This window comes from Nerophis lumbriciformis, linkage group LG10 (genome assembly GCF_033978685.3).
Source record: "Nerophis lumbriciformis linkage group LG10, RoL_Nlum_v2.1, whole genome shotgun sequence".
In the NCBI taxonomy this organism is placed as follows: Eukaryota; Metazoa; Chordata; class Actinopteri; order Syngnathiformes; family Syngnathidae; genus Nerophis; species Nerophis lumbriciformis.
Window position 1 is genome coordinate 33,341,022 of NC_084557.2, and position 24,611 is coordinate 33,365,632.

The window sequence follows — 24,611 nt, forward strand, 5'->3', positions numbered from 1 at the left end:
ACATTTTTTTTTATTAATTTAGATGACAAAAACTAAGGCATTTATGTCAGACCTAAATTAAACACTGCTGTCAAAATGAACAAAGTCTACAATTACCCTAACATGAATGTTATTGGGACACCATGTGGCAGAGTACCTGGAGAAAACCCAGGTAAACAAACTCTATAGAGATGTTACAAATTAGGACATGGCTTCAGAGAGATATATTGAATTAAGACAATCAATAGGCACAGAACAACCCTTACCTTTGTTTCTAAGATTGGTAAGAATCATCCGAATTTCTTTTTGATGCTCCTGGTCGTTCCCGTCTGTCTCTGATGCCTCCCTCTTCTTGAGCCTCAGCGAGGAGAAAAGGCTGACCTTCCGTCTGGACGACGATGAGATATCATCTCTGAAGACCCCTCCTGAGTCTCTGCGGCCCTTTAGGGAGACTTGCTGTGACTGAGAGGACATCTCATGCTTTCTTGCATTCTTCTCTTTGGATGACCCTGGATCAGATGCGCCGAGGTGAGCATTAAAATTTAACGCTCCTTCTGACATAGGCCTCTGTCTGGGTGGACCGTGACGTATGGGCCTCCTTTTGGGGTGTAAAGATACATTTATTTGAAATTCAAGACACGCTGATGATGTTAACATGTTTTGTACAGTGGGAACCTCGATTTACGAAACCCTCATTGTACAAACTTTTCGATCTACGAACCACAGACCGAATAAAAATATGTTTCGGTGTACGAACCTTGTCTCTGTATACAAATATGCTTTGTTGTACAAACCTCGTCTCTGTGTACCAATGTTTCATTCACCCACTGTGTGCCTGCAGCGCAACCATTATGTGTCAGGCAGCACATCCAATGTGCTGCTGTTAGCTACTTTGCATGCTTTTTAAGTGTTTTTTTCTAGTGGAAAGGAATGGACAAGCAATGTTTGGTTTGAAACATTTAAGAAGTTTCCACAGCGGTGTCGACACCGCCCCCCCCCTCTTTCTGCTGCACGCAAAAAAGATTAACCAACAAGGTGGATTTTTATTTTCTATTCTTAATCATTGTATTGACCTGACTGTTAAAGTAAGGGAGTTTTGTGGTTTTAAACTGAGTGCACCCCTGGGCTAGTGACTGTGTGTGTCAGCAGGACACAGGTTGTTTTTGTCCATCCATCTTCTTCCGCTTATCCGAGGTCGGGTCGCGGGGGCAGCAGCCTAAGCAGGGAAGCCCAGACTTCCCTCTCCCCAGCCACTTTGTCCAGCTCCTCCCGGGGAATCCCGAGGCGTTCCCAGGCTAGCCGGGAGAGATAGTCTTCCCAACGTGTCCTGGGTCTTCCCCGTGGCCTCCTACCGGTCGGACGTGCCCGAAACACCTCCCTAGGGAGGCGTTCGGGTGGCATCCTGACCAGATGCCCGAACCACCTCATCTGGTTCCTCTTGATGTGGAGGAGCAGCGGCTTTACTTTGAGCTCCTCTCGGATGACAGAGCTTCTCACCCTATCTCTAAGCATCTAACAAAGGTCTTAACTCATTCTCTTTCTATGCCACATCAATGTGGAATGCGCTCCCAACAGGTATAAAAGAAAGGGCATCTCTATCCTCCTTCAAAACCGCAATAAAAGTACACCTCCAGGCAACTTCAACCCTAAACTAACACCCTCCCCGAATTGTTAATAATCAAATGTAAACAATCAAATGCAGATACTTTTTCTTATGCCTTCTGATCTCTCTCTCTCTATATATATATCCACTACTTGCTGTACATATCCTACCAAGTCAGACCTACACTGTTTCAATATCCATTTCTCTGTTCTCAATTGTTGATGACTGATGATAACCAAACCCCCCCCCCACACCCCGGATTGTAAATAATGTAAATAATTCAATGTATACACCCTGATGATTATCTTGTGTGATGACTGTATTATGATGATACTATATATATTATAGTATATATCTGTATCATGAATCAATTTAAGTGGACCCCGACTTAAACAAGTTGAAAGACTTATTCGGGTGTTACCATTTAGTGGTCAATTGTACTTCACTGTGCAACCTACTAATAAAAGTCTCAATCAATCAATCAATCAATCAATCAATCTCTAAGGGAGAGCGCCGACACCCGGCGGAGGAAACTCATTTCGGCCGCTTGTACCCGTAATCTTGTCCTTTCGGTCATGACCCAAAGCTCATGACCATAGGTGAGGATGGGAACGTAGATCGACCGGTAAATTGAGAGCTTTGCCTTCCGGCTCAGCTCCTTCTTCATCACAACGGATCGATACAGCGTCCGCATTACTGAAGACGCCGCACCGATCCACCTGTCGATCTCACGATCCACTCTTCCCTCACTCGTGAACAAGACTCCGAGGTACTTGAACTCCTCCACTTGGGGCAAGATCTCCTCCTTGTTTTTGTCTTTGTCATTAAATACAAAGTTGATCTATTAGCCTGTTATGTTTTGATGCAAAGTACTGTATAGCACTTTATATCATGTACAAACATTCACTTACATTGTTTCTTATGGAGAAATGCTCTTCACTATAGAAATTTTCTTTTCACGAACCCTGTTCAAAAATCAATTAGGTTCGTAAATCGAGGGTCCACCATATAACTTCACTAACATATGAGCCGTGCTGGAGTTATTAGAAGGATTGGTGACACTAAACGTTCTCTTGAAGGCTTTGGCAAAAAGCTGGAAGGCTGAGTAGGACTCGGCAGAGGAGGATGTTTGGCTCGGAGTCACTTCTCCAGGCTGGTGCGAGTCTGTCTGAAGCTTTTCTGCTTCGGTCTCTGCTTGGACCTGATGAAAGAGGACAATAAATAACTGAAATTGTCATTCAGTAGAATGTATTTATTCACTACTGTGCAAAAACCATTGCATTAGTACTGTGCTGGGAAAGAGGAATTTATGCTCAACCTGGTGTTCAGGTTGCTGCGTGGTCTTTTTGTCTGGCGTAATAATAGAACCCTGTGGAGTGGCCAACATGTCCGAGCTCAGTAGTCTCTCCTTCTCACTACCAGATAAGAGCACACGTTTCTTTGGGGTGGACAAGTTGCAGGTGGTTTGGGGCGGCCTTTTTTCACTTTCCTTGTTTTCACAAGATTTCTTTCTTTGAGAGTTCTGTGTGAAGCAAACCAAAAATCGCACTCAATTAATTTAAACAGTTCTGATTATGAAAACCCCTTAAAATGACATACAGTCACCTTTTCAGTTGAAGTAATCTCCTCAAAGTCAGAATCTGCTTCAGGGACGGTCTCAGGTCCTCCTTTGTCCCGAGGCCGGCTCCGATTGAAACGTTTAACAAAAATCAATGGGAATACTGGAAGACACATGAACAGAAATGGTGTTACTGTTCACCAAAATAAAGAAAATGATTAATAATGGAAAACGTATTTTTTTGAATTGACTTTCAACGTCATTATATTCTTCAGTCCTGACAGACGGATCTACTACAGCACATACTTTCTATCGGGGTATTAGAATCTCTTTTAATGTCAATTCTTTACGTTTGGATTTTTTTCTTTGATTAGTATTAAAGCAAAGTTCAGAACCAGAGGAGGTTAAACCTCTTCTGTAGCAGGTCATAGACTAGACTGAGAAACAGCTTCCCTCCAGACCAGATCCTCCCAGTCCCTGAACCTAAATAAGTCCAGACTGAAAATCCACGACTTCTCCTTGACGTTCAAATGTAGTTAAGTTGTATATTTTGGTGAATTGTATTTCCTAATTCTATATGTACTATTGATGTGAAATTATTAAAATTTTAATCAGATTAATCACATTTTTGAATTTGGATTACCGGTAGTCATAATTAATCACAGGTTATTACTCATTGCATGATTTTGACTTTCTTTAACAAGATCACAATACTTGGACCCAAATGCAATGTTATTGTCAGAATGTCATACACAAAATAAAAAAAAAACGTTTTACTTGAATGCATTACATTTACTAGCTCAAAACTTTTGTTATTGCGATAATGTTTTGTGATTAATCGCACAACTAATTTGACAGCCCTAACATATACGTTTAGACATACACATGTATACATATACCCATACGTGTATACCCGTACATACCCGTGTATACACATATGTGGCTACACATACATTCACACACGTGTACACACCTGCGTGTATACACATACGTACACACACGTGTATACACACAGATACACACACACACTTGTATACACATAGATACACACACGTGTATACACCTACATGTATATACTGTATGTATATTTATATACACACACACACACACACACACACACACACACACACACACACACACACACACACACACACACACACACACACACACACACACACATTCATACATTTTTTGTTCTCCTGGTCATGCCTGCTTGCGTCTGCAAAACGCACAGTTTCTGATGATGTTCCTTGTTAAGGAATTTGCAAGCCAAACCTTTTCCTTAGCCTTGAAATCATATGGGACAACCTTCAGGGAGAATAGTTGGGTTTTTCTGGTGCATTGGCATTGCACTTTTGTTTATTCTACCTTTTACTCTCACTACTGCCTATCGCCATTATCAAGAATCGTATCTAGCTTGTGGATGGTGCATTTTGAACTGACCATTTTGCCATTTTCCAGGTAAGTAAATTCATGGCTGAAGTAGCGTCTCTTGTATATCCTCTATTGTATTGCATTCTCGTCTTTTATTTTTTTCTTCGTCTCTGATGACACGTGTTGGATCCTTTCTTAGTTGACTCAGCAGCTGAGGTATTATTTTCACCTTTAATATCCAGGCCACACATTTCTGCAGTTGGTTCCATGATGAGTGATACTCGATTAATGTGCATATCGGATGTTGGTTTTCAATCATCACACTGTTGACTGTGATCCCCTTTTCCACACTGTTAACTGTAACTCCCTTTTCACTTCAGGGTCATAGACCTTGTGTGACCTTTGGCTATGTATTTTTTTCTCTGCTTTCAGCCATCTTGATCTTGAGAAAGATTCCACATGCAACCCTCGTGAAGCATTATCAGCTGGATTTTCTTCTGAATTTATGTATCGCTACTGTGGCACAGAGATCTTGGGTCACTGTAACTCTGTTGGATACAAATGTATGTTATCTTTTTGTTTGATTGTGTATGTTTTACAATACAAATGTACTGTCTGTCTAAAAAGTTGAATCTGTTAGCATCCGATCCACTTTTACAGCCAATGTTGCTGTAGTGAGTTCAAGCCTGGGAATGGTGATCTGTTTGAGAGGTGAGACTCTGGCTTTTCCCAATATGAAATATGAAGGAGATATAAATTATGTCTTGGAACTTTCTTAGTCTAAGGTAGTTTACTGTACCATAACCAGACTCACTTTCGTTGTGCAAATGATGCAGCTCAGCAGTTTCCACTGGGTAAAAGTTATCAGTCTTTATACATCTTTCTACTTGAAACTCCCGTAACTGGTTTAACTCTTTGATCCATCTTTGCCAGTGCCTTGCAAATTCCTGTGTAATAACCTGATTCCATCCATACCTGGATTTGAAGAGCTTTTGGAGTAGTAGTTTGGCTGTAAGTACGAAAGGATGGAGAAAACCTAAAGGGTCATATACTGAACTTACTGTGCAGAGTATCCCTCTTCTGGTAGCAGGCCGGCTGTTTACAGTTACTTTAAAACTGAAGGTGTCACTGTTGGTTTTCAAGTGGATTCCAAGTGCCGGTTCGATTGTGATTTGTTCTTTCAGCTTTTCTCTATCGAGGCCCAGTTAGTTCCTTGGCTGCCTTTGCTCTTTAGTGAACAGGAAAAGCTTGCTAACAACTCCCAGTTATTGCTGACCCATTTTGTCAATGTGAAGCTTCCTCAACTGCATGCTTTAGTGAAATCTTTGATGAGCTTTATGGCTTGGTCAGCTCTTGCCACAAATCGGAGGCCATCATGCACATAAAAATTAGTTTTGATTGTTTTCATAACTTCATCAGCGTAATGCTTCTGGTTGTCATCAGCAATTTGATGCAGGGCAAAATTAGCAATGCTTCAGCCCCATAGAGGGGAACTTTTATCCTGTAAACACCAAGTGGTTTGCTGATATCAACCTCTGGCCACCACAAAAACCTCAGGAAGTCTCTGTCTTTTTCATCAATTATAACTGCTACTTATTCTTGGCAAAATTATATAATAACATCCCTTAACATTTGTTAAGTCTGGACCTTGAAGGAGCTCATTGTTCAGCGATTTTCCTTGAAATAAGGATGTACAATCAAACACCACCCTCAATTTGAGTTTTCGTTTGTAGTAGACACCATAATGAGGGGTGTTCCACACCTGTCCATCCTCTGTGTGAAGCTGCTGAGGTGGAACTTTTTCTGCATAACCCTTTTTGAGAAGGTCCTCCGTAAAAGGAGGTGTTATTCCTCAGCATAAATCTTATTCTTCTTAATCTTTTTCACAAGGTGCTGTGTGTGTTCCTTTACCATAAGATAGCTTTCGGGCATGACCTTAGCTTTTTCCCGAGAGGACAGTAGTAGCTAATAGTAGCCATCTTCTAGAAATGCAGAGCTGGAAGCAATCTCCTCAATTGATGTCTCCTTTTTCTCATCGTACATGTTCCTGGTTATATTGTCTGATGAGTAGGCCATTCAACTCAGCAAAAGAGATTCTGTTACTTGACACTGCAATGGGCCCAGCATATTCTGCAGCAGTACCAATACTAGGTGGTCCAGACATCACCCATCGCAATAAGGTCTCGACTGTATATGGTCCGTTTTTATGACTGTTTATTATGTTGCACGGCTCCATTGCTCGAGGAACATCAGTCCCAAAGAGGAATTCAATGTCGGCTTCAATTTCCTTTAACTGGATGCCACTGAGAAAGGGCCATCTCTTCAAATCAGCTTGTGTGATCATGTTTTCTTTTAAGACAGGGATTTTACTTAGTGTGTAAACTTTCAGCAGGTACAGTAGGACGTTTCATTTGATAAACTTATTTTACAATTCTTGAGTATAAAAAACGTTTTAGTAGGCAATCAAAGCAATATCCATGGCTTCTTAGGAATTCAACCTATTTGTCATGTGACTGTGTTTTGAATCTTCAGCAGTCATCACAGCGTGTTTCCCATGGCAGAATCCTCAAAAAGTGATGATCGGGCTGGGTGTGGTTTGAGAAGGTGGTTGTTGAACAGCTGATTGCTTTCAAGCGCATCCTGCGTTCTCTGTATTCACTGCTACTGATGTAGAAAAACTGCTGTTTTTTCCTCTTATTGGTGTTGGTACATTTTTGTCTATTGGGATAGACCCTTTTGTTGTGAATTTCGAATGTTTCCACACAACGGATCCAAAAGCATCTTAGTATGTTTTTCCACAAAATCCACAAAGTGCTGGAATCTGATTCTCCTGCCAGTTCTCTGTTGTGTCTCATAAGCTGCTTTCTTTCTCTGAGCTTGTAGGGTAATTTGGATGCCATTAGCCTTAGGTTTGATGGGATCTCAAGTTGCTCTAAATACTGTAAATTGTGCATTTCATCACAGCATTCTCTACAATACATTACATAAGTATTGGGCATTTTCCTATCTTCAGCTTTAATCGCTGTCCAGTTCAAGGCTTTTTCTGGGTAAGATCCAGAAATCTTTATTTCATTCACAAAGGGCTCTTTCAAAAGGTGTCTTGCTTCACTAAGGCCCCTACTTCCATCCATGTGCAATCAGCTACAAAATAAATAGGCAAACCAGAGGTTAACTGCTCAAGATAGTAGAGTCTGCCCTGATTATTTTTAGGTTTGTCTTCAATCAAGTGTTCAAATGCCTGAATGAAAGACTGATATACCAATGGGTTACCATCACACAAAAATCTAATTCACAGGTAATTTAGACAGGTTTTGTTAGACAGGTTTTGTTATGAGACAATGAGTTCTGCTATGTGATTTTGTCTTTGAGTAACCACGTCCAAGTTATCATGGACAACATTAACAATCCTGTCTGAGTAACCTTGTTCAGTATGGGTTATGGTGAGATTATGATTTGCAGTTTTGGTCTTGTTTTTTTTTATTCACATTCTTGATTTGAAGTGTATTTTCTGCTGGTTGGGTAACCCTCATAAGAGGAGATTTGTAGAGACTTGAGATGGTTTGGTGAAATTGAGTTTTGGGTTTGGCACCTAATTGCACAAATTCCACATTGCTCCCCCTTGTGAGCTCATAGTGAGAGTCATAATACTCAGTCATGCCATCGCCTGGCGCTTCCTGTTCCACCTCATTGCTTTGAATAACTTTTATTTTAGCAGCTGATGCTGCAAAGTCTGCATCCAACTCCACTTTCTTCATCTTTGATTTCATTTTTATTTCCTGCAGTAGCAAAATGTGCTTTTCTTTCAATGCAGTGGATTGTGCTATTGCAGCAGCTTGATCCACCTTGGTCCTTTTTAATTTTGAGGAGACTGAGGAAATATACTTTGATTTGCATGATACATTTGGTATGCTGTCCAGTGGTCCAACTTCTATTTTCCATATTTCAAACTCTTTTGTGAAATAATTCAGGTTAGTTATTCTGGGTTCATTCCAATCATAATAATCACTTTCATTTCCATCCTCTAATAAATAAAATGTATAGCAAAGTATTATAAGCTCTTATAAAGTATTCAAACAGCTCCTCTAAACTCTTGTGTCATTGACTATCAACATTTCCAAAGTCAATCACCAAAGCCTTTATTTAATTTATTTTCCTTGCGCTTGCTCCCAATCGGTCTCTGCAAGAGGCAAAGCGCTCTGTCTACACGTCCTCGCCTTCACACACACACACACACACACACACACACACACACACACACACACACACACACACACACACACACACACACACACACACACACACACACACACACACACACACACACACACACACACACACACACACACACACACACACACACACGTCAGGAAAAAACACAAAGGCTATTTCATCCATGTATGTGTGTGTATATGTCTATACGTGTGTGTGCGTGTGTATGTGTATATATATATATGTATATATATATACATACATACATATATATATACATATATATATATATATATATATATATATATATATATATATATATATATATATATATATATATATATATATATATGGATGGATGTTACTTTCAAAGGCAAAATTAAAGTATTGCTAGAAACATAATTTTATATGGGACTTTATTGTATTATACGTATAGTACATGTTCCAAAAAAAAGAGCATAAAACACCACCAGAAATAGAGATATTACAAGTCAAAGTGATGAAGCTTAGTGTTACGCTCATGACTTGGTGTAAATAAACATTACCCTATAAGATGAAGGCAATTGCATTCTATTGATATTTGAAATGTATTCAATGTTTATAAATCCATCCATCCATCCATCTTCTTCCGCTTATCCGAGGTCGGGTCGCGGGGGCAGCAGCCTAAGCAGGGAAGCCCAGACTTCCCTCTCCCCAGCCACTTCGTCCAGCTCTTCCTGTGGGACCCCGAGGCGTTTCCAGGCCAGCCGGGAGACATAGTCTTCCCAACGTTTCCTGGGTCTTCTCCGCAGCCTCCTACCGGTCGGACGTGCCCTAAACACCTCCCTAGGGAGGCGTTCGGGTGGCATCCTAACCAGATGCCCGAACCACCTCATCTGGCTCCTCTCGATGTGGAGGAGCAGCGGCTTTACTTTGAGCTCCTCCCGGATGGCAGAGCTTCTCACCCTATCTCTAAGGGAGAGCCCCGCCACCCGGCGGAGGAAACTCATTTCGGCCGCTTGTACCCGTGATCTTGTCCTTTCGGTCATAACCCAAAGCTCATGACCATAGGTGAGGATGGGAACGTAGATCGACCGGTAAATCGAGAGCTTTGGCTTCCGGCTCAGCTCCTTCTTCACCACAACGGATCGATACAGCGTCCGCATTACTGAAGACGCCGCACCGATCCGCCTGTCGATCTCACGATCCACTCTTCCCTCACTCGTGAACAAGACTCCGAGGTACTTGAACTCCTCCACTTGGGGCAACATCTCCTCCCCAACCCGGGATGGCACTCCACCCTTTTCCGGGCGAAAACCATGGACTCGGACTTGGAGGTGCTGATTCTCATCCCAGTCGCTTCACACTCAGCTGCGAACCGATTCAGTGAGAGCTGAAGATCCTGGCCAGATGAAGCCATCAGGACCACATCATTTGCAAAAAGCAGAGACCTAATCCTGCAGTCACCAAACCAGATCCCCTCAACGCCTTGACTGCGCCTAGAAATTCTGTCCATAAAAGTTATGAACAGAATCGGTGACAAAGGGCAGCCTTGGCGGAGTCCAACCCTCACTGGAAACGTGTCCGACTTACTGCCGGCAATGCGGACCAAGCTCTGGCACTGAGCATACAGGGAGCGGACTGCCACAATCAGACAGTCCGATACCCCATACTCTCTGAGCACTCTCCACAGGACTTCCCGAGGGACACGGTCGAATGCCTTCTCCAAGTCCACAAAACACATGTAGACTGGTTGGGCAAACTCCCATGCACCCTCAAGGACCCTGCCGAGAGTATAGAGCTGGTCCACAGTTCCACGACCAGGACGAAAACCACACTGTTCCTCCTGAATCCGAGGTTCGACTATCCGGCGTTTATAAATGAATATTTAAATATACTAAATGTAAAAAAGGGACTAAATATTCAAAATAAGATCATTAAATGAAATCAGTTTGGTTACGCCATCATGAGCGCAACACAAGTTTGTAAAAGTTCCAACTACAATTCTAAATAAGATGTCAAAAGCAAACTGAAATCAAATACACACAGCTTAAAGATTGATCAATACCTATTTAAATTTAGTAATACATAAGTATGATGATTTATCAAAATATAAAAGAAATATACCTGAACAGAACGCTCATGATGGTTACACCAAAAAGTAACGCTATGAATCGTGTTTTTCCAAGTTTTTGGGGCATTTTTATGCTATTTCCAAGCATCTCCTTTTTATTATCGTTGATTTTAAATGGTCAAATGATAAATGATAAATGGGTTGTACTTGTATAGCGCTTTTCTACCTTCAAGGTACTCAAAGCGCTTTGACACTACTTCCACATTTACCCATTCACACACACATTCACACACTGATGGAGGGAGCTGCCATGCAAGGCGCTAACCAGCACCCATCAGGAGCAAGGGTGAAGTGTCTTGCTCAGGACACAACGGACATGACGAGGTTGGTACTAGGTGGGGATTGAACCAGGGACCCTCGGGTTGCGCACGGCCACTCTCCCACTGCGCCACGCCGTCCCTTAAACTAATGCATATTATATATGCATGCCCTAGTAAACAAAAAAAAAAAGTCATATTTATTTTGATTGTTACATTTTGAAGTACATTTGTGGAGGTGGTTGTGAATGTACCCATTACCAGAGCTGTACACACATATATATATATATATATTTTTTTGGAAACATAAAATCTGGAAAAAGTGAAGCGCTGTGAATACTTTCCGGATGCATTATGCATACATATAAACATGTATACATTCATTTTAGTTTACTTCTCGTTTGAGATACTATTTCATTTTATTCATCATGATGTCATCATTTTTATTTTTGACAATGTTTTTGCACTACTTTTAAAACAGATTTTATTTCTGTACATCACTTTGGTTAACTGGGGTTGTTTTAAATGTGCTATATGAATACAATTTATTCATTTTAGCTAACTTCCTATTACCAAACCAGTATTAATCTACAATGCAGATGTTTTTTAAAAAAGAGAAAGAAAAGTTGAGTTTAAAGAAATGTGTACTCACCTGCTCGGATCTTATGTTTCCAGCAATGACATTGCTTGGTTTTACAGTGACCTGCAGGAATGCATAAAGGTATAATTAATAAGACAAGAAGACAGCACACTGTAGAGACATTTTAAAGTAGCAACATGAATGGTATCCTGGCTGGTCAACTAACATTATATCTCACTCATGAAGAGCGATATAAATGCTAGCATGATTTATAAAGGTCTGCTAATTCACTTGGAAATGTATCCGAGAGTGAACATCATGTTTCATGATTGATTTCCTTTCAGCACACCAAAACTATTTCGTTGGATTGACTTGAGCTCCTCGTGGAAATGAGCAAGAAAAGCAGTCGACAATTCATGAATGATCCTTAATAAAATATACTATGATCTGTGCATCATCTAAAACCTTGACTTTTAAATCATACTGACCTTTAGCACTCTCTTCATTTTGACCTTTGGCCCCTGTGACATCTTGAACTGCAGGTTTCACTATGCAGTGAGCATTCAGGGTTTCCACAGCCAAGTCTGTGTCACCAAGGTCACTTGTCAGACTTTTATCCACATGCTCCGAATGCATTTTGACTTGCCTATCTGGAAATAAGAGAAGTAAGTGGGTAGGGAGTGTGAATTGGCACTCAAGTCCAAACTACAGTGAGGATTAACTGTAAGAGCCTGTCTGAATTGGACATTTTTACAGGTTGCTAAGGAACATTCAAGCATGTTGCAAGGAAAGAGAAGACATAGTATAAATCTACAGGGTCTATTTATACTACTATGACATCACAACAACACAAAACAATGTTATAATAAGAGTACTCACATATAATGAAGTCAACAAAATACAGTATCGTTCCACAGACGTTTCCACTTGATCATTGCAAAAAAAGTAAAAATTGTATGACCTAAAGTAGGAATAACAGTTGGTAAAAAAAAAAAAACCCACTAAGAACAATGTGTTGAGAAAGTGTGATACAGCATCAGCACCCAAAGGAAAAGACTTGAGAAAGCCCAGAATAAAGCCACTCAGGAAGTTGATAAGAAATAGGATTCACTTCAGTTTAGCTCGAGCACATGCAATCAAATTTTGTTTGATTGTAGCTGAGATGCTCCAGCACCAGCACCTTTCAGGGTCGCGACCCTGAAAGGGATAAGCGGTAGGAAATGGACGGATGGATGGATGAACACCCATTTTACTGTAGCTGTGTTTAACAATGTCCTTTCAAATCTGCTACACCAGGGGTGTCCAAAAATTTTCCAGGGCTTCAGCAAACTTAAAAAAACTACCATGTCTTGAAAAAAAAAAAAAAAGCTCATTATGACAGGGCACATGAAAATCAACAAAGACCATATAGTACAGGACAGTAAGATGCACGAGTCGTCGGTCATTTTGGTTTTTGGTTCCATTTTTGGGGGTGATTTGGGCCAGTTCCATTTTTTTTTTTTTTTTTTTGTAATGTTCTAATCTGGGATGCGTTTATGTTGTCTATAGATTGCAACACGGGCCAATAAAACGAGATGCGGGCCACCAGGAAATGGCTAACAGGCCGCAATTTGGACACTCCTGGGCTACACAGTTTCAAATGGGCTAACTAAATCAAGGGACAAAAAGTGTTAAGAAAATGTAAGTAGGTGATTTTAGGTCAACTATGGATGGGAATGAATTGTTAATTGTGTGATTAATACATATACTGCAGAGAGGATTTTTTAAATCGTGACAACTCAAATTGAACATGCAAACAAATCAAGAAACAAAAGTCTATGTTATCAATATTTATTTTTGGTTCGATTTTCATTGCATGAATAAAATAAATATGTCTTACAGTACTTATGGATGAAGAAAATAAATAAAAAGGTTGGTAGACTGCTTCATGACTTATTCACTACACAGGCAAAATAAATACACAGTGGATAAAAAACAACAACTAAAACAGTCCTAATGAAATATAATGTTTTTCTGATATTGAAAAACAGACCATGATTAATTATTTTAAAATGTATTTTAAAACAAATCACATGACCAACAACCTCAACAATCAACAAAAAAAATACTTTTTAGGGAGAAAATACAAATAATGATATTATGACAGTTTTTCAGAAGTGTGTGCAAAGTCAAAATGTGCCAGGCTGACAAATCTAACTCTAAGGAATTCATGTGTGGTGATGAATGATGAATGATGATGTCATGAAAAAAGTGCTTCAACAAATTAGTTAGTGGGTGTGCACACTAAGCTTATCATGTTTTGTTTATTTGTCGCGTAATTTTTTGTTCCTAATATTGTCTAAAAAACAAAATAAAATAAACGATTGTACTGTCACTTTTAAAATAAGAACAACAGCTATTTTAAAGGGGTGTGTTTAATTCCTATAGCTACTAAAGCATACTAAACTACAAATGCTACAATGGGAAAAAACAATTATTGGGCATCTGATCTCTGGGATAAATTCTAGCAGGTACATGAGAGGGATCTGGTGAGGGGTTCTGAAGGGAGGAAGTCTTCTTCTGTAACAGAGGGAACCAAACAAAGACAGACCACAGACATGTAGACATGTATTACTGCCAGGGTAGCTTGAAAGGAAGGGTGGCTGGTGATGACGCAAAGACTAAGGCAGGCAGGTTTGATGTTGAGGGCGGAGGTTATAAGTACAGTAATGCTAGCCCACACTTAGCAGTGTTTAGTGTTAGTGAGCATTTCATCCATGGATCTAATATCGTGACGATGCACTAAATAAGTCTACTAAAAAAGGTGTCATCTGAGCATCAAAAAACTTCATTAAGCACAATGAAAATTGCCCTTTTTTTAATGTATCTATTTAAAATATTTTAAAAATATGATGAATAATATTAATGGAGGTCTGTCGAAGCCAATTTACATTATCATTACTTAACCATGGTTGTAGTGTGCAGCACATAACACCTTAATAGAGTGGACTCTACAGTCAAAGGACAAGTAACAACAGACTAAAGCCAATTGGAACTCTTCTTATATCAATCAGATAACCAAAGAGTGTGATACAATAGAGATTTGAAACAGCTGAACAAAATGAAGTGAATGAATTGAGGAGAAGAAGGGGAGAAACAATTGAGACAGATGTGTGTATGGGGTGATATGAGGTGATGAATTGATAGAAATGTAAAAACTGAAAAGAAGCTGAACAAAAGACTGGTGAGCTACATCTCTCTCTAAATCCATCCCAAATAGTAGCATTCAATCGAACAGTCAAAGGTGAGTTTATCTTGGATCAGATTTTAAACAAAATAAAGAAAAAGCTAAATAAATTGGGGAAAAAAATTGTTTTTTTATTTGGTTTTACTTAGGCAAATTTGTTCAATGACAAAAATTTAGAAGGAAAAAAACATGTTTTTAAATACTAAACAAGACTACAGTCGGTCCTGGTTTTACGACTATTCATGTTTACGACACACTCCAATAAGTTAACAATACTGTTAACAATACTGTACAAAATGCGGCTGCTAGACTTTTGACAGGAACAAGAAAGTTTAATCATATTACGCCTATACTGGCTCACCTGCACTGGCTTCCTGTGCACTTAAGATGTGACTTTAAGGTTTTACTACGTACGTATAAAATACTACACGGTCTAGCTCCATCCTATCTTGTCGATTGTATTGTGCCATATGTCCCGGCAAGAAATCTGCGTTCAAAGAACTCCGGCTTATTAGTGATTCCCAGAGCCCAAAAAAAGTCTGCGGGCTATAGAGCGTTTTCTATTCGGGCTCCAGTACTATGGAATGCCCTCCCGGTAACAGTTAGAGATGCTACCTCAGTAGAAGCATTTAAGTCCCATCTTAAAACTCATTTGTATATTCTAGCCTTTAAATAGCCCCCCTTTTTTAGACCAGTTGATCTGCCGTTTCTTTTCCTTTCTCCTCTGCTCCCCTCTTCCTTGTGGAGGGCGGGGGGCACAGGTCCGGTGGCCATGGATGAAGTGCTGGCTGTCCAGAGTCGGGACCCGAGGTGGACCGCTCGCCTGTGCATCGGTTGGGAACATATCTGCGCTGCTGACCCGTCTCCGCTCGGGATGGTTTCCTGCTGGCCCCACTATGGACTGGACTCTCACTATTATGTTGGATCCACTATGGACTGGACTCTCACAAGATTATGTCAGACCCACTCGACATCCATTGCATTCGGTCTCCCCTTAATGGGGAGACCGAAATCCAAGGTTTCTCATAGTCATTCACATCGACGTCCCACTGGGGTGAGTTTTTCCTTGCCCTTATGTGGGCTCTGTACCGAGGATGTCGTTGTGGCTTGTGCAGCCCTTTGAGACACTTGTGATTTAGGGCTATATAAATAAACATTGATTGACTGATTGAAAAAGAAAAAGATCAGTTACCTGTGCGCCATGGAAGAATATATCAATCAATCAATCAATGTTTATTTATATAGCCCTAAATCACAAGTGTCTCAAAGGGCTGCACAAGCCACAACAACATCCTCGGTACAAAGCCCACATAAGGGCAAGGAAAAACTCACCCCAGTGGGACGTCGATGTGAATGACTATGAGAAACCTTGGAGAGGACCGCATATGTGGGTAACCCCCCCCCCCCTCTAGGGTGTCACTGAGTGTCACTATACCGAGAATGACTTTAAGTGATGAATGACGAATCCATAGGAGTAAAAACGCTATGGACGGCTAGAAGACTAACTGATACTTTTGTTGAAAAAAAAAAAAAGCACCGTTGGTAAATGGAAGGACACTGCAGCACCCTCTCAGTGTTTTTGCTTGTTTTTTTTTAATAAAATTATTTTTTATTATAGCCGCCAGCAAAGAAAAATCCACAAATTAGCCTCTTTGTCTTATGGGTCCCAGGGTTCAAAGTGTAGTAAAAAAGTAGCGTCTTACAGTCCGGAATTTACGGTAAAACTGTTTGCTTCCTCAAATGTCCCAATAGGTTTTAACACAAGTGTTTTACAGAGCAAAGGTGGCTAAGTTTTATTTCCGCAGACTACGCTGACTTTAAAACAACAAAGTTAAGTCAGTGAACAAATTAAACCATTAGACCACATAAAAAAGTATATAAAACATAAATGTGTAACTATATCGGGGAAAAACAATAATGCAATAAGCACCCATCCACGAATACATTTAGAAGCATGTTCCAAGTTGCTGTACTGTAATTCAATGTTGCATGAACAAAAAAGTGAAACATTGTGTGATGTTTCTTTTGGTTGTACATGATTGCACTCAACTGTCCTACAAAAATATAGAAAATAGGTTAGATTATAACTACTCGAACACTTGAGACAGCCTGGAACAAGCCATTGTGCGATGCATTCAGCACTCTGAAACAACCAGCATATCTGAGCGAGCACAATGTTTGTTGTATGTTGCATAAAGGTATGTATAGGATTAAAATTAAAAAAAAAGGGCAGTGACATCAAATCCGATGATTCAGGTGATGTGTAAAACGCATACTAAAGTTAGCAAAGTCAATCTATATCGTGAATGGCACTCAGTAAACAGGTATAAGACAATATTAGTTGAGTACATGTGAAGTGCGTAAAAAAAATAAAAAATAAAAAAAATAATAAAAAAAGCCCTTGACTAGTTCTCCAGCGATGTGAACTAGAGGCCGACAAGCTGCTGCTGAAAGAGCTGAGGCTCTTGGTTGATCTGTCCAAGCACCTCGTGCATCACACAGAGCAGAGGACAGCCCAGACTCAACAACTCATACAGGAACACAAAGTCATGCGAGTTGCTTCTCAAGTGGCAACACACAGCTAGAAGAGACTCACGCACACTGCCCAACAGGTGTCGAGGTAACACACAAACAGCTCGGCTAGCGCGTCTCGGCCAGCTCAAGCCTCGCCTAATCAAGGAAACCAGAGTACCTGCAGGTTGCGTCTGGATGCTACATGTCGTCGAGTTGCTCCCACTGTCTAGCATCAATGATGTGACAAGGCTGTGGTGATCCTGCAGCAAATCAAATTACACACACGTTACTATGAATATTTAGACCGTCTATTCAATGTAATATGTAATCATTTTTTTTTACATTGTTATGTAGTCACTCATTAGCGCTCACATTTAGATTGAATCAAGCTTAACTGTTTTGACTCCAATGAATGGTTCAGAATAGAGATGTAAAACACATCCTGCCATTTAAATATTTGCATTTGATTATATATGCATTTCGACTTGGGTGTATGCTAGCCATTAACCATCAAAAGTATGAGTTAACTGAGCTGTAACATTAATATGGCCATTGGACTCTATATCAAATCGTGCATGCTTTTATTTCAAGTCGCCTGGACTAATGCAATGCACTTTATGCTGGCATTAGCCAAAAAGCTCTCTCCCGGTTGCAGATAGTCCAGAACGTGGCAGCACGACTTTTAACAGGGGCCAGAAAACGCGAGCATATAACCCCAATTCTTCAGACTTTGCACTGGCTCCCTGTTCATTTTAGAATTGATTTTAAAATATTGCTGTTTGCTTTTAAAGTTTTGCATGAACTGGCACCTCATTATATCTCGGACCTCATCCAAATGTACACTCCTGCGCGTGCTCTGAGGTCCGAGAGCCAGCTCCAGCTCCAGCTCGTGGTGCCCAAGACGAGACTTAAAACCAGGGGAGACAGGGCCTTCTCTGTGGTCGGCCCTAAGCTCTGGAACACGCTGCCCCTCCATGTTCCAACTGCTCCCACAGTGCAGTGTTTTAAGTCTCGTCTTGAGACCCACTTTTATTCTCTGGCTTTTAACACTACGTGAGTTGTGTGGTCCTCTGTGTTTTTAAATTTAGATTTGTATTTATTGTTTTAATTGGTTTTGCCCTTTAAAATCATTTTTAACCATATTTATTTCTATATTGTTTTTATATTTATTTGTTTTTTTGTTTTTATTCAGTCATTGGTGGAGCTAAGGATAATATTTGAATATTGTTTTTTTTAATATTGTTGTGCAGCACTTTGGAAACATTTTTGTTTTTTAAATGTGCTATACAAATAAAGTGGATTGGATTGAAGTTTTATTTATAGAGCGCTTTTCATACATAAAAGAAATGCAATGCAAAGTGCTTTACAAAGTTAAAGTAAAAGTACCAATGATTGTCACACACACGCAAGGTGTGGCGAAATTATTCTCTGCATTTGACCCATCACCCTTGATCACCCCCTGGGAGGTGAGGGGAGCACTGGGCAGCAGCAGTGGCCGCGCCCGGGAATCATTTTTGGTGATTTAACCCCCAATTCCAACCCTTGATGCTGAGTGCCAAGCAGGGAGGTAATGGGTCCCGTTTTTATAGTCTAAACAATACCCCGGTGACCCATATCCCCCATTATCACACACACACACACACACACACACACACACACACACACACACACACACACACACACACACACACACACACACACACACACACACACACACACACACACACACACACACACACACACACACACACACACACACACACACACACACAACTATATGGACCAATGATTGCATGGCTGAGTACAGAGGAGACATGCGAGTAAACACTATCACAGGAGCCATCTGCACCCGGAGTTCAATTTGGTTGGAATTTAATCCAAAAGACATGTGGTGGGTTTTATTGTACAAAAAACCCTGTCAAGCATCTCAGCATTAACCAGGACAAAACTGTCCAACGTTTCCCCAGGTAAAAACAGACACTCAGGTGGATTAAAAGCAGTGTGAGAAGATAAAATGTCACAGCTGATGGTGTTTATTTTATCTCTGAAGTGGTCTGCAAACTGCTCACAAAGGGAGTCTGTAGGTGTGCGAGGTATGTTATTAAAACCAGGGTTACACAAATGGTTAATTGTTGCAAAAAGGACTCTGTGGTTATTCTTATTGTTTGCAATTACGGTGGAGAAAAAAGTGTTTCTTGCGTTCTTAACCCCTGTGTGGTATATTTTTTGCTGTTCACGTAATATTAGATGGTTAATCATTAGTTTATTTTTCCTCCATTTCCTTTCTGCTATCCCTGCAACTTCTTTTTAGTTTTTTGATTTCCTCATCCTTTCTCCATGACGGTACTGATTTTAAAATGACTTTTTTTGATTTTAGAGGAGCAACAGCATCTAGGCTGGATTTGAGGTTTTGATTAAAATTGTCAACAATAACATCACAGGGTGCAGTAAAACTATTGGAGGTCAATTATTAAAAACTCTAATAAAATTTGCAGCCACTTCAGAAGTTAAATAGCGCTTCATCACAGTTCACACTGAGGTCTCCCGCTGGATAAAAGCTGTGATATTAAAAAACACAGTAGTGGTCAGACAACAGAGGACACACTGGTGGACAGACCATAAGTAATGACCAAATCCAGAGTGTGTCCTCTGTTATGAGTTGGCTGTGTGACATGTTGGGTAAAATCCATAAAATCTAACATATTTTAAAAATTCCCTTGAAACAGGGTCTTAAACATTATCAGTGTGTAGATTATGCATAGCAATGTGTGACCTTAACTTCCTTATACAGTAGATGTTTGTAAATCGAGGTTCCACTGTACATGACAAAAATCTAATTAATTACAAATGCACACACTAGCTAATCCCCATATTGTATAGTATTTGTTTATATTATTGTATTTATTTACATATATAATTGAAATATTTCACAGTATTTCAACAAATGATTTCACTGTTACTTAATAGTAATGAAGGTGTATTGCTAATCACTCTTAGTTATAAGATGGGAGTGGCATTCATATCAGAATGCAAACATTATTTTTGCTTTTTTATGTTCTATTTAACGTATTTTGTTACAGTTATAGTATTTCTTACCTTTCTTTTCCTGAATCTGTCCAAGTGTGTACTGGAGTGGTGTTGGGCATAATGCATTTTACAGTAGAACTTTGCTGGGAGAAGAACACAAACATTTAAAGTACTTTAACTCAAACTGTAATTCAGGCATCGATTGATATTGGTAACTGATTTATATTTGACAGTAACCCAAAGCATACCCTCGTGTGAGTCAAAGGTGTAGCCGCCGAGCCGGAGGGTGCAGTTACAGACATCGCAGCGGAAACACTCGCGGTGAAAGAAGTAGCCCTCAGCACTCAGTCTCTCCATCACGTATACCCGCTTAGAGCAGAAGTGGCAGACATCACTGCCTCCGAGTACACGCCCTACACACTGAAAGTGAGAATAGACAGACAAGGTTTTGAATTTTGCTTTATGTTGATTGAAGAAGAGCCATGATAAAAACGTATACTCCTACAAAAAGGTAAAAGGACATCCATACACATTTCTCATTGAACATTGCAGACCGTATAAGCATTAATTTCCACTGTGAGTAATGCAAAGCAATAGTAATAAAGCAGATGATAAAAGAAGGAAAGATGCACATGTTGACGATAAATGTATTGCAACTCCTATTTGGATATGATTTCCTTTTTAAAGCTGAAAAGCAAGGCTGGCTTGCCGCTGTCTCTCACAAGAGCGAAATTTAGAACGACAATCTAAGTAGAGCAAGTTTCCGTTTTGTCGTCATGTCTGTCAAGCACTAAAGACACAAACTTAAGAGATCAAAATAATATGTACTCGTGACAATGGCACTTTAAAGAAAAGGTAAAGAAGACAACTGTCAAATCTACAAACCCTGTTTCCATATGAGTTGGGAAATTGTATTAGATGCAAATATAAACGGAATACAATGATTTGCAAATCATTTTCAACCCATATTCATTTGAATATGCTACAAAGACAACATATTTGATGTTCAAACTAATAAACATTTTTATTTTGGCAAATAATCATTAACTTTAGAATTTGATGCCAGCAACACGTGACAAAGAAGTTGGGAAAGGTGGCAATAAATACTGATAAAGTTGAGGAATGCTCATCAAACACTTATTTGGAACATCCCACAGGTGAACAGGCAAATTGGGAACAGGTGGGTGCCATGATTGGGTATAAAAGTAGATTCCATGAAATGCTCAGTCATTCACAAACAAGGATGGGGCGAAGGTCACCACTTTGTCAACAAATGCGTAAGCAAATTGTTGAACAGTTTAAGAAAAACCTTTCTCAACCAGCTATTGCAAGGAATTTAGGGATTTCACCATCTACGGTCCATAATATCAAAGGGTTCAGAGAATCTGGAGAAATCACTGCACGTAAGCAGCTAAGCCCGTGACCTTCGATCCCTCAGGCTGTACTGCATCAACAAGCGACATCAGTGTGTAAAGGATATCACCACATGGGCTCAGGAACACTTCAGAAACCCACTGTCAGTAACTACAGTTGGTCGCTACATTTGTAAGTGCAAGTTCCCATGGCACAAAATAACACGGTTCAACGTCTTATTGACTGCCTGCACGACATCAAAGTCTGGCTTTCAGTTAACTTCCTGAGCCTAAATGAAGACAACACAGAAGTTATGTTGTTCGGTCCAAGTCGCTCTCCCTCCCCCAACGTTGACCTCGGCACTCTGACCCCGTATCTCAGCGACTGTGTCACAAACCTGGGGGTAAAGTTCGACTCAGATTTTAAATTCGAAAATCAGCAGCGTCGTTCAAAAAAGCTTTTATCAATTACGCCAAATAGCGAAAGTGAAACCGCTTCTATCAGGACATGATCTCGAGAAATTAATCCACGCCTTTATCTCGACTCGTCTTGACTACTGTAATGCCCTGTATGTAGGCATTAGCCAGGCCTCCCTCGCCCGCCTGCAGCTCGTGCAGAACTCTGCTGCTCGTCTGCTAACACAGACCCGCAGACGTGAGCACATCACCCCTATATTAGCGTCCCTTCACTGGCTCCCTGTGCGTTATCGTATCAATTTTAAACTCCTTTTATTTGTTTTTAAATGTCTAAACAACCTCGCCCCAACATATCTCTCTGACTTCCTTCAGTCTTACTGCACCACCCGATCCCTAAGATCAGCCGATCAGCTGCTACTGACGGTCCGACACAAGGCTGAAGCTTAGAGGTGACAGAGCTTTCGCCGTTGCTGCTCCCAAGCTCTGGAACGACCTACCTCTGAGTATTAGACAAGCCTCCTCTCTTCCTGTTTTTAAATCTCTCTTAAAAACATACTTTTATTCCATGGCTTTTAACACTGAGTGACATCCATCCTGCAATGGCGCCCCATAATACACCTGCTGTGAACCTGTTTTTATGTTTTATTTATTCTATTTTATTTTTTTATCATGTTCTGTTTGTGTTGTGTTGTGTTTGCTCGGTACTCGTATTATCTTTTAACCTGCCCATTGTACAGCACTTTGGCTACCCCTGTGGTAAATTTTAAATGTGCTTTATAAATAAAGTTGATTTGATTTGATTTGATTTGATGTTAAAACTCTCCTATGCAAGGCGAAAACCGTTTATCAACAACACCCAGAAACGGCGTCGGCTTTGCTGGGCCTGAGCTCATCTAAGATGGACTGATATATAGTGGAAAAGTGTTCTGTGGTCTGACGAGTCCGCATTTCAAATTGTTTTTGAAAACTGTGGACGTCGTGTCCTCCGGACCAAAGAGGAAAAGAACCATCCGGATTGTTATAGGCGCAAAGTTGAAAAGCCAGCATCTGTGATGGTATGGGGGTGCATTAGTGCCCAAGACATGGGTAACTTACTCATCTGTGAAGGTGCCATTAATGCTGAAAGGTACATACAGGTTTTGGAGCAACATATGTTGCCATCCAAGCAACGTTACCATGGACGCCCCTGCTTATTTCAGCAAGACAATGCCAAGCCACGTGTTACATCAATGTGGCTTCATAGTAAAAGAGTGTGGGTACTAGACTGGCCTGCCTGTAGTCCAGACCTGTCTCCCATTGAAAATGTGTGGCGCATTATGAAGCCTAAAATACCACAATGGAGACCCCCGGACTGTTGAAAGTTACCAAATGTTTACGGAGTGTTGGTAACACAGTGGTGAACATGCCCTTTCCCAACTACTTTGTCACGTGTTGCAGCCATGAAATTCTAAGTTAATGATTATTTGCAAAAAAAAAAAAAAAAAAATACAGTTTATGAGTTTGAACATCAAATATCTTGTCTTTGTAGTGCATTCAATTGAATATGGCTTGAAAAGGATTTCCAAATCATTGTATTCCGTTTATATTTACATCTAACACAATTTACCAACTCATATGGAAATGGGGTTTGTACCATGAAATATGCTACATGCTAGTATGATAAATTTTACATAATGTAAAGCAGATGGAACTGTGGTGATGATTGCTATGTTTTGTGGTTGGTAACCACTGTGTTTAATTACTGCCACAAACAGTACAGGAGTGGCACAGTAACATCAGGACCTGATCTACTAAAAGGGTGCGTGTAACTTGATACTGCACAAAGAGCTGAGCTACTAAACTCGTGAACAGAGGATTGTGTCTCTTTAATGAGCAAAATAGAGAACCCTGTCCATTTAGCGTCTTGATGTATATGCAGAATACATGGCTATTATTACAACGCCCACAATACTAGGAGTAACAGATGATAATATAATAATTTTGCAGTTACATGGAGATTTATCAAGACTGAAATTGTTTTGTGATCAATGTTTTGTGTCTGTATTTAACACGTTTGTAATGTTTGTGGAAAATGGCTGTTACGCACAAATGGCTGAGAGAAAGGAGGCGGCGGCGCTGCAATATGTGCGCTTGTCAACATATTTGTTACATTATAACAGAGAGAAAAAAAAGATATAAATATTGAGAGACCGAGAGAGAGAGAGAGAGAGAGAGAGAGAGAGAGAGAGAGAGAGAGAGAGAGAGAGAGAGAGAGAGAGAGAGAGAGAGAGAGAGAGAGAGAGCAATAGAATTTCAAAATTGTGTAGCTGCTCCAAACAAGCCGTTTGGAATTTGAGACTTAAGTGACTATTATTTGCCTTCGTTACACCAGCAGATATCGCCATACGTGGTAGAGGTTTACC

The 24,611-nt window shown here is 40.2% G+C and overlaps 1 protein-coding gene across 3 annotated transcripts in view; it reads right to left on the reverse strand.

Annotated features, from left to right (window-relative positions):
* Window positions 1–24,611, reverse strand: part of mical2b (microtubule associated monooxygenase, calponin and LIM domain containing 2b) — a 123,200-nt gene that overhangs the window by 13,663 nt on the left and 84,926 nt on the right. For 2 of the 3 annotated variants that reach the window (XM_061969796.2, XM_061969798.2), the window contains 9 exons: window positions 20,689–20,860; window positions 20,510–20,583; window positions 17,592–17,673; window positions 12,162–12,323; window positions 11,746–11,796; window positions 3,188–3,303; window positions 2,901–3,104; window positions 2,605–2,783; window positions 246–577 (listed from right to left, as the gene is read on the reverse strand). In XM_061969796.2, the coding sequence (XP_061825780.2) occupies window positions 246–577; window positions 2,605–2,783; window positions 2,901–3,104; window positions 3,188–3,303; window positions 11,746–11,796; window positions 12,162–12,323; window positions 17,592–17,673; window positions 20,510–20,583; window positions 20,689–20,860 (1,372 nt within the window). The other variant, XM_061969797.2, reaches the window with a different exon arrangement.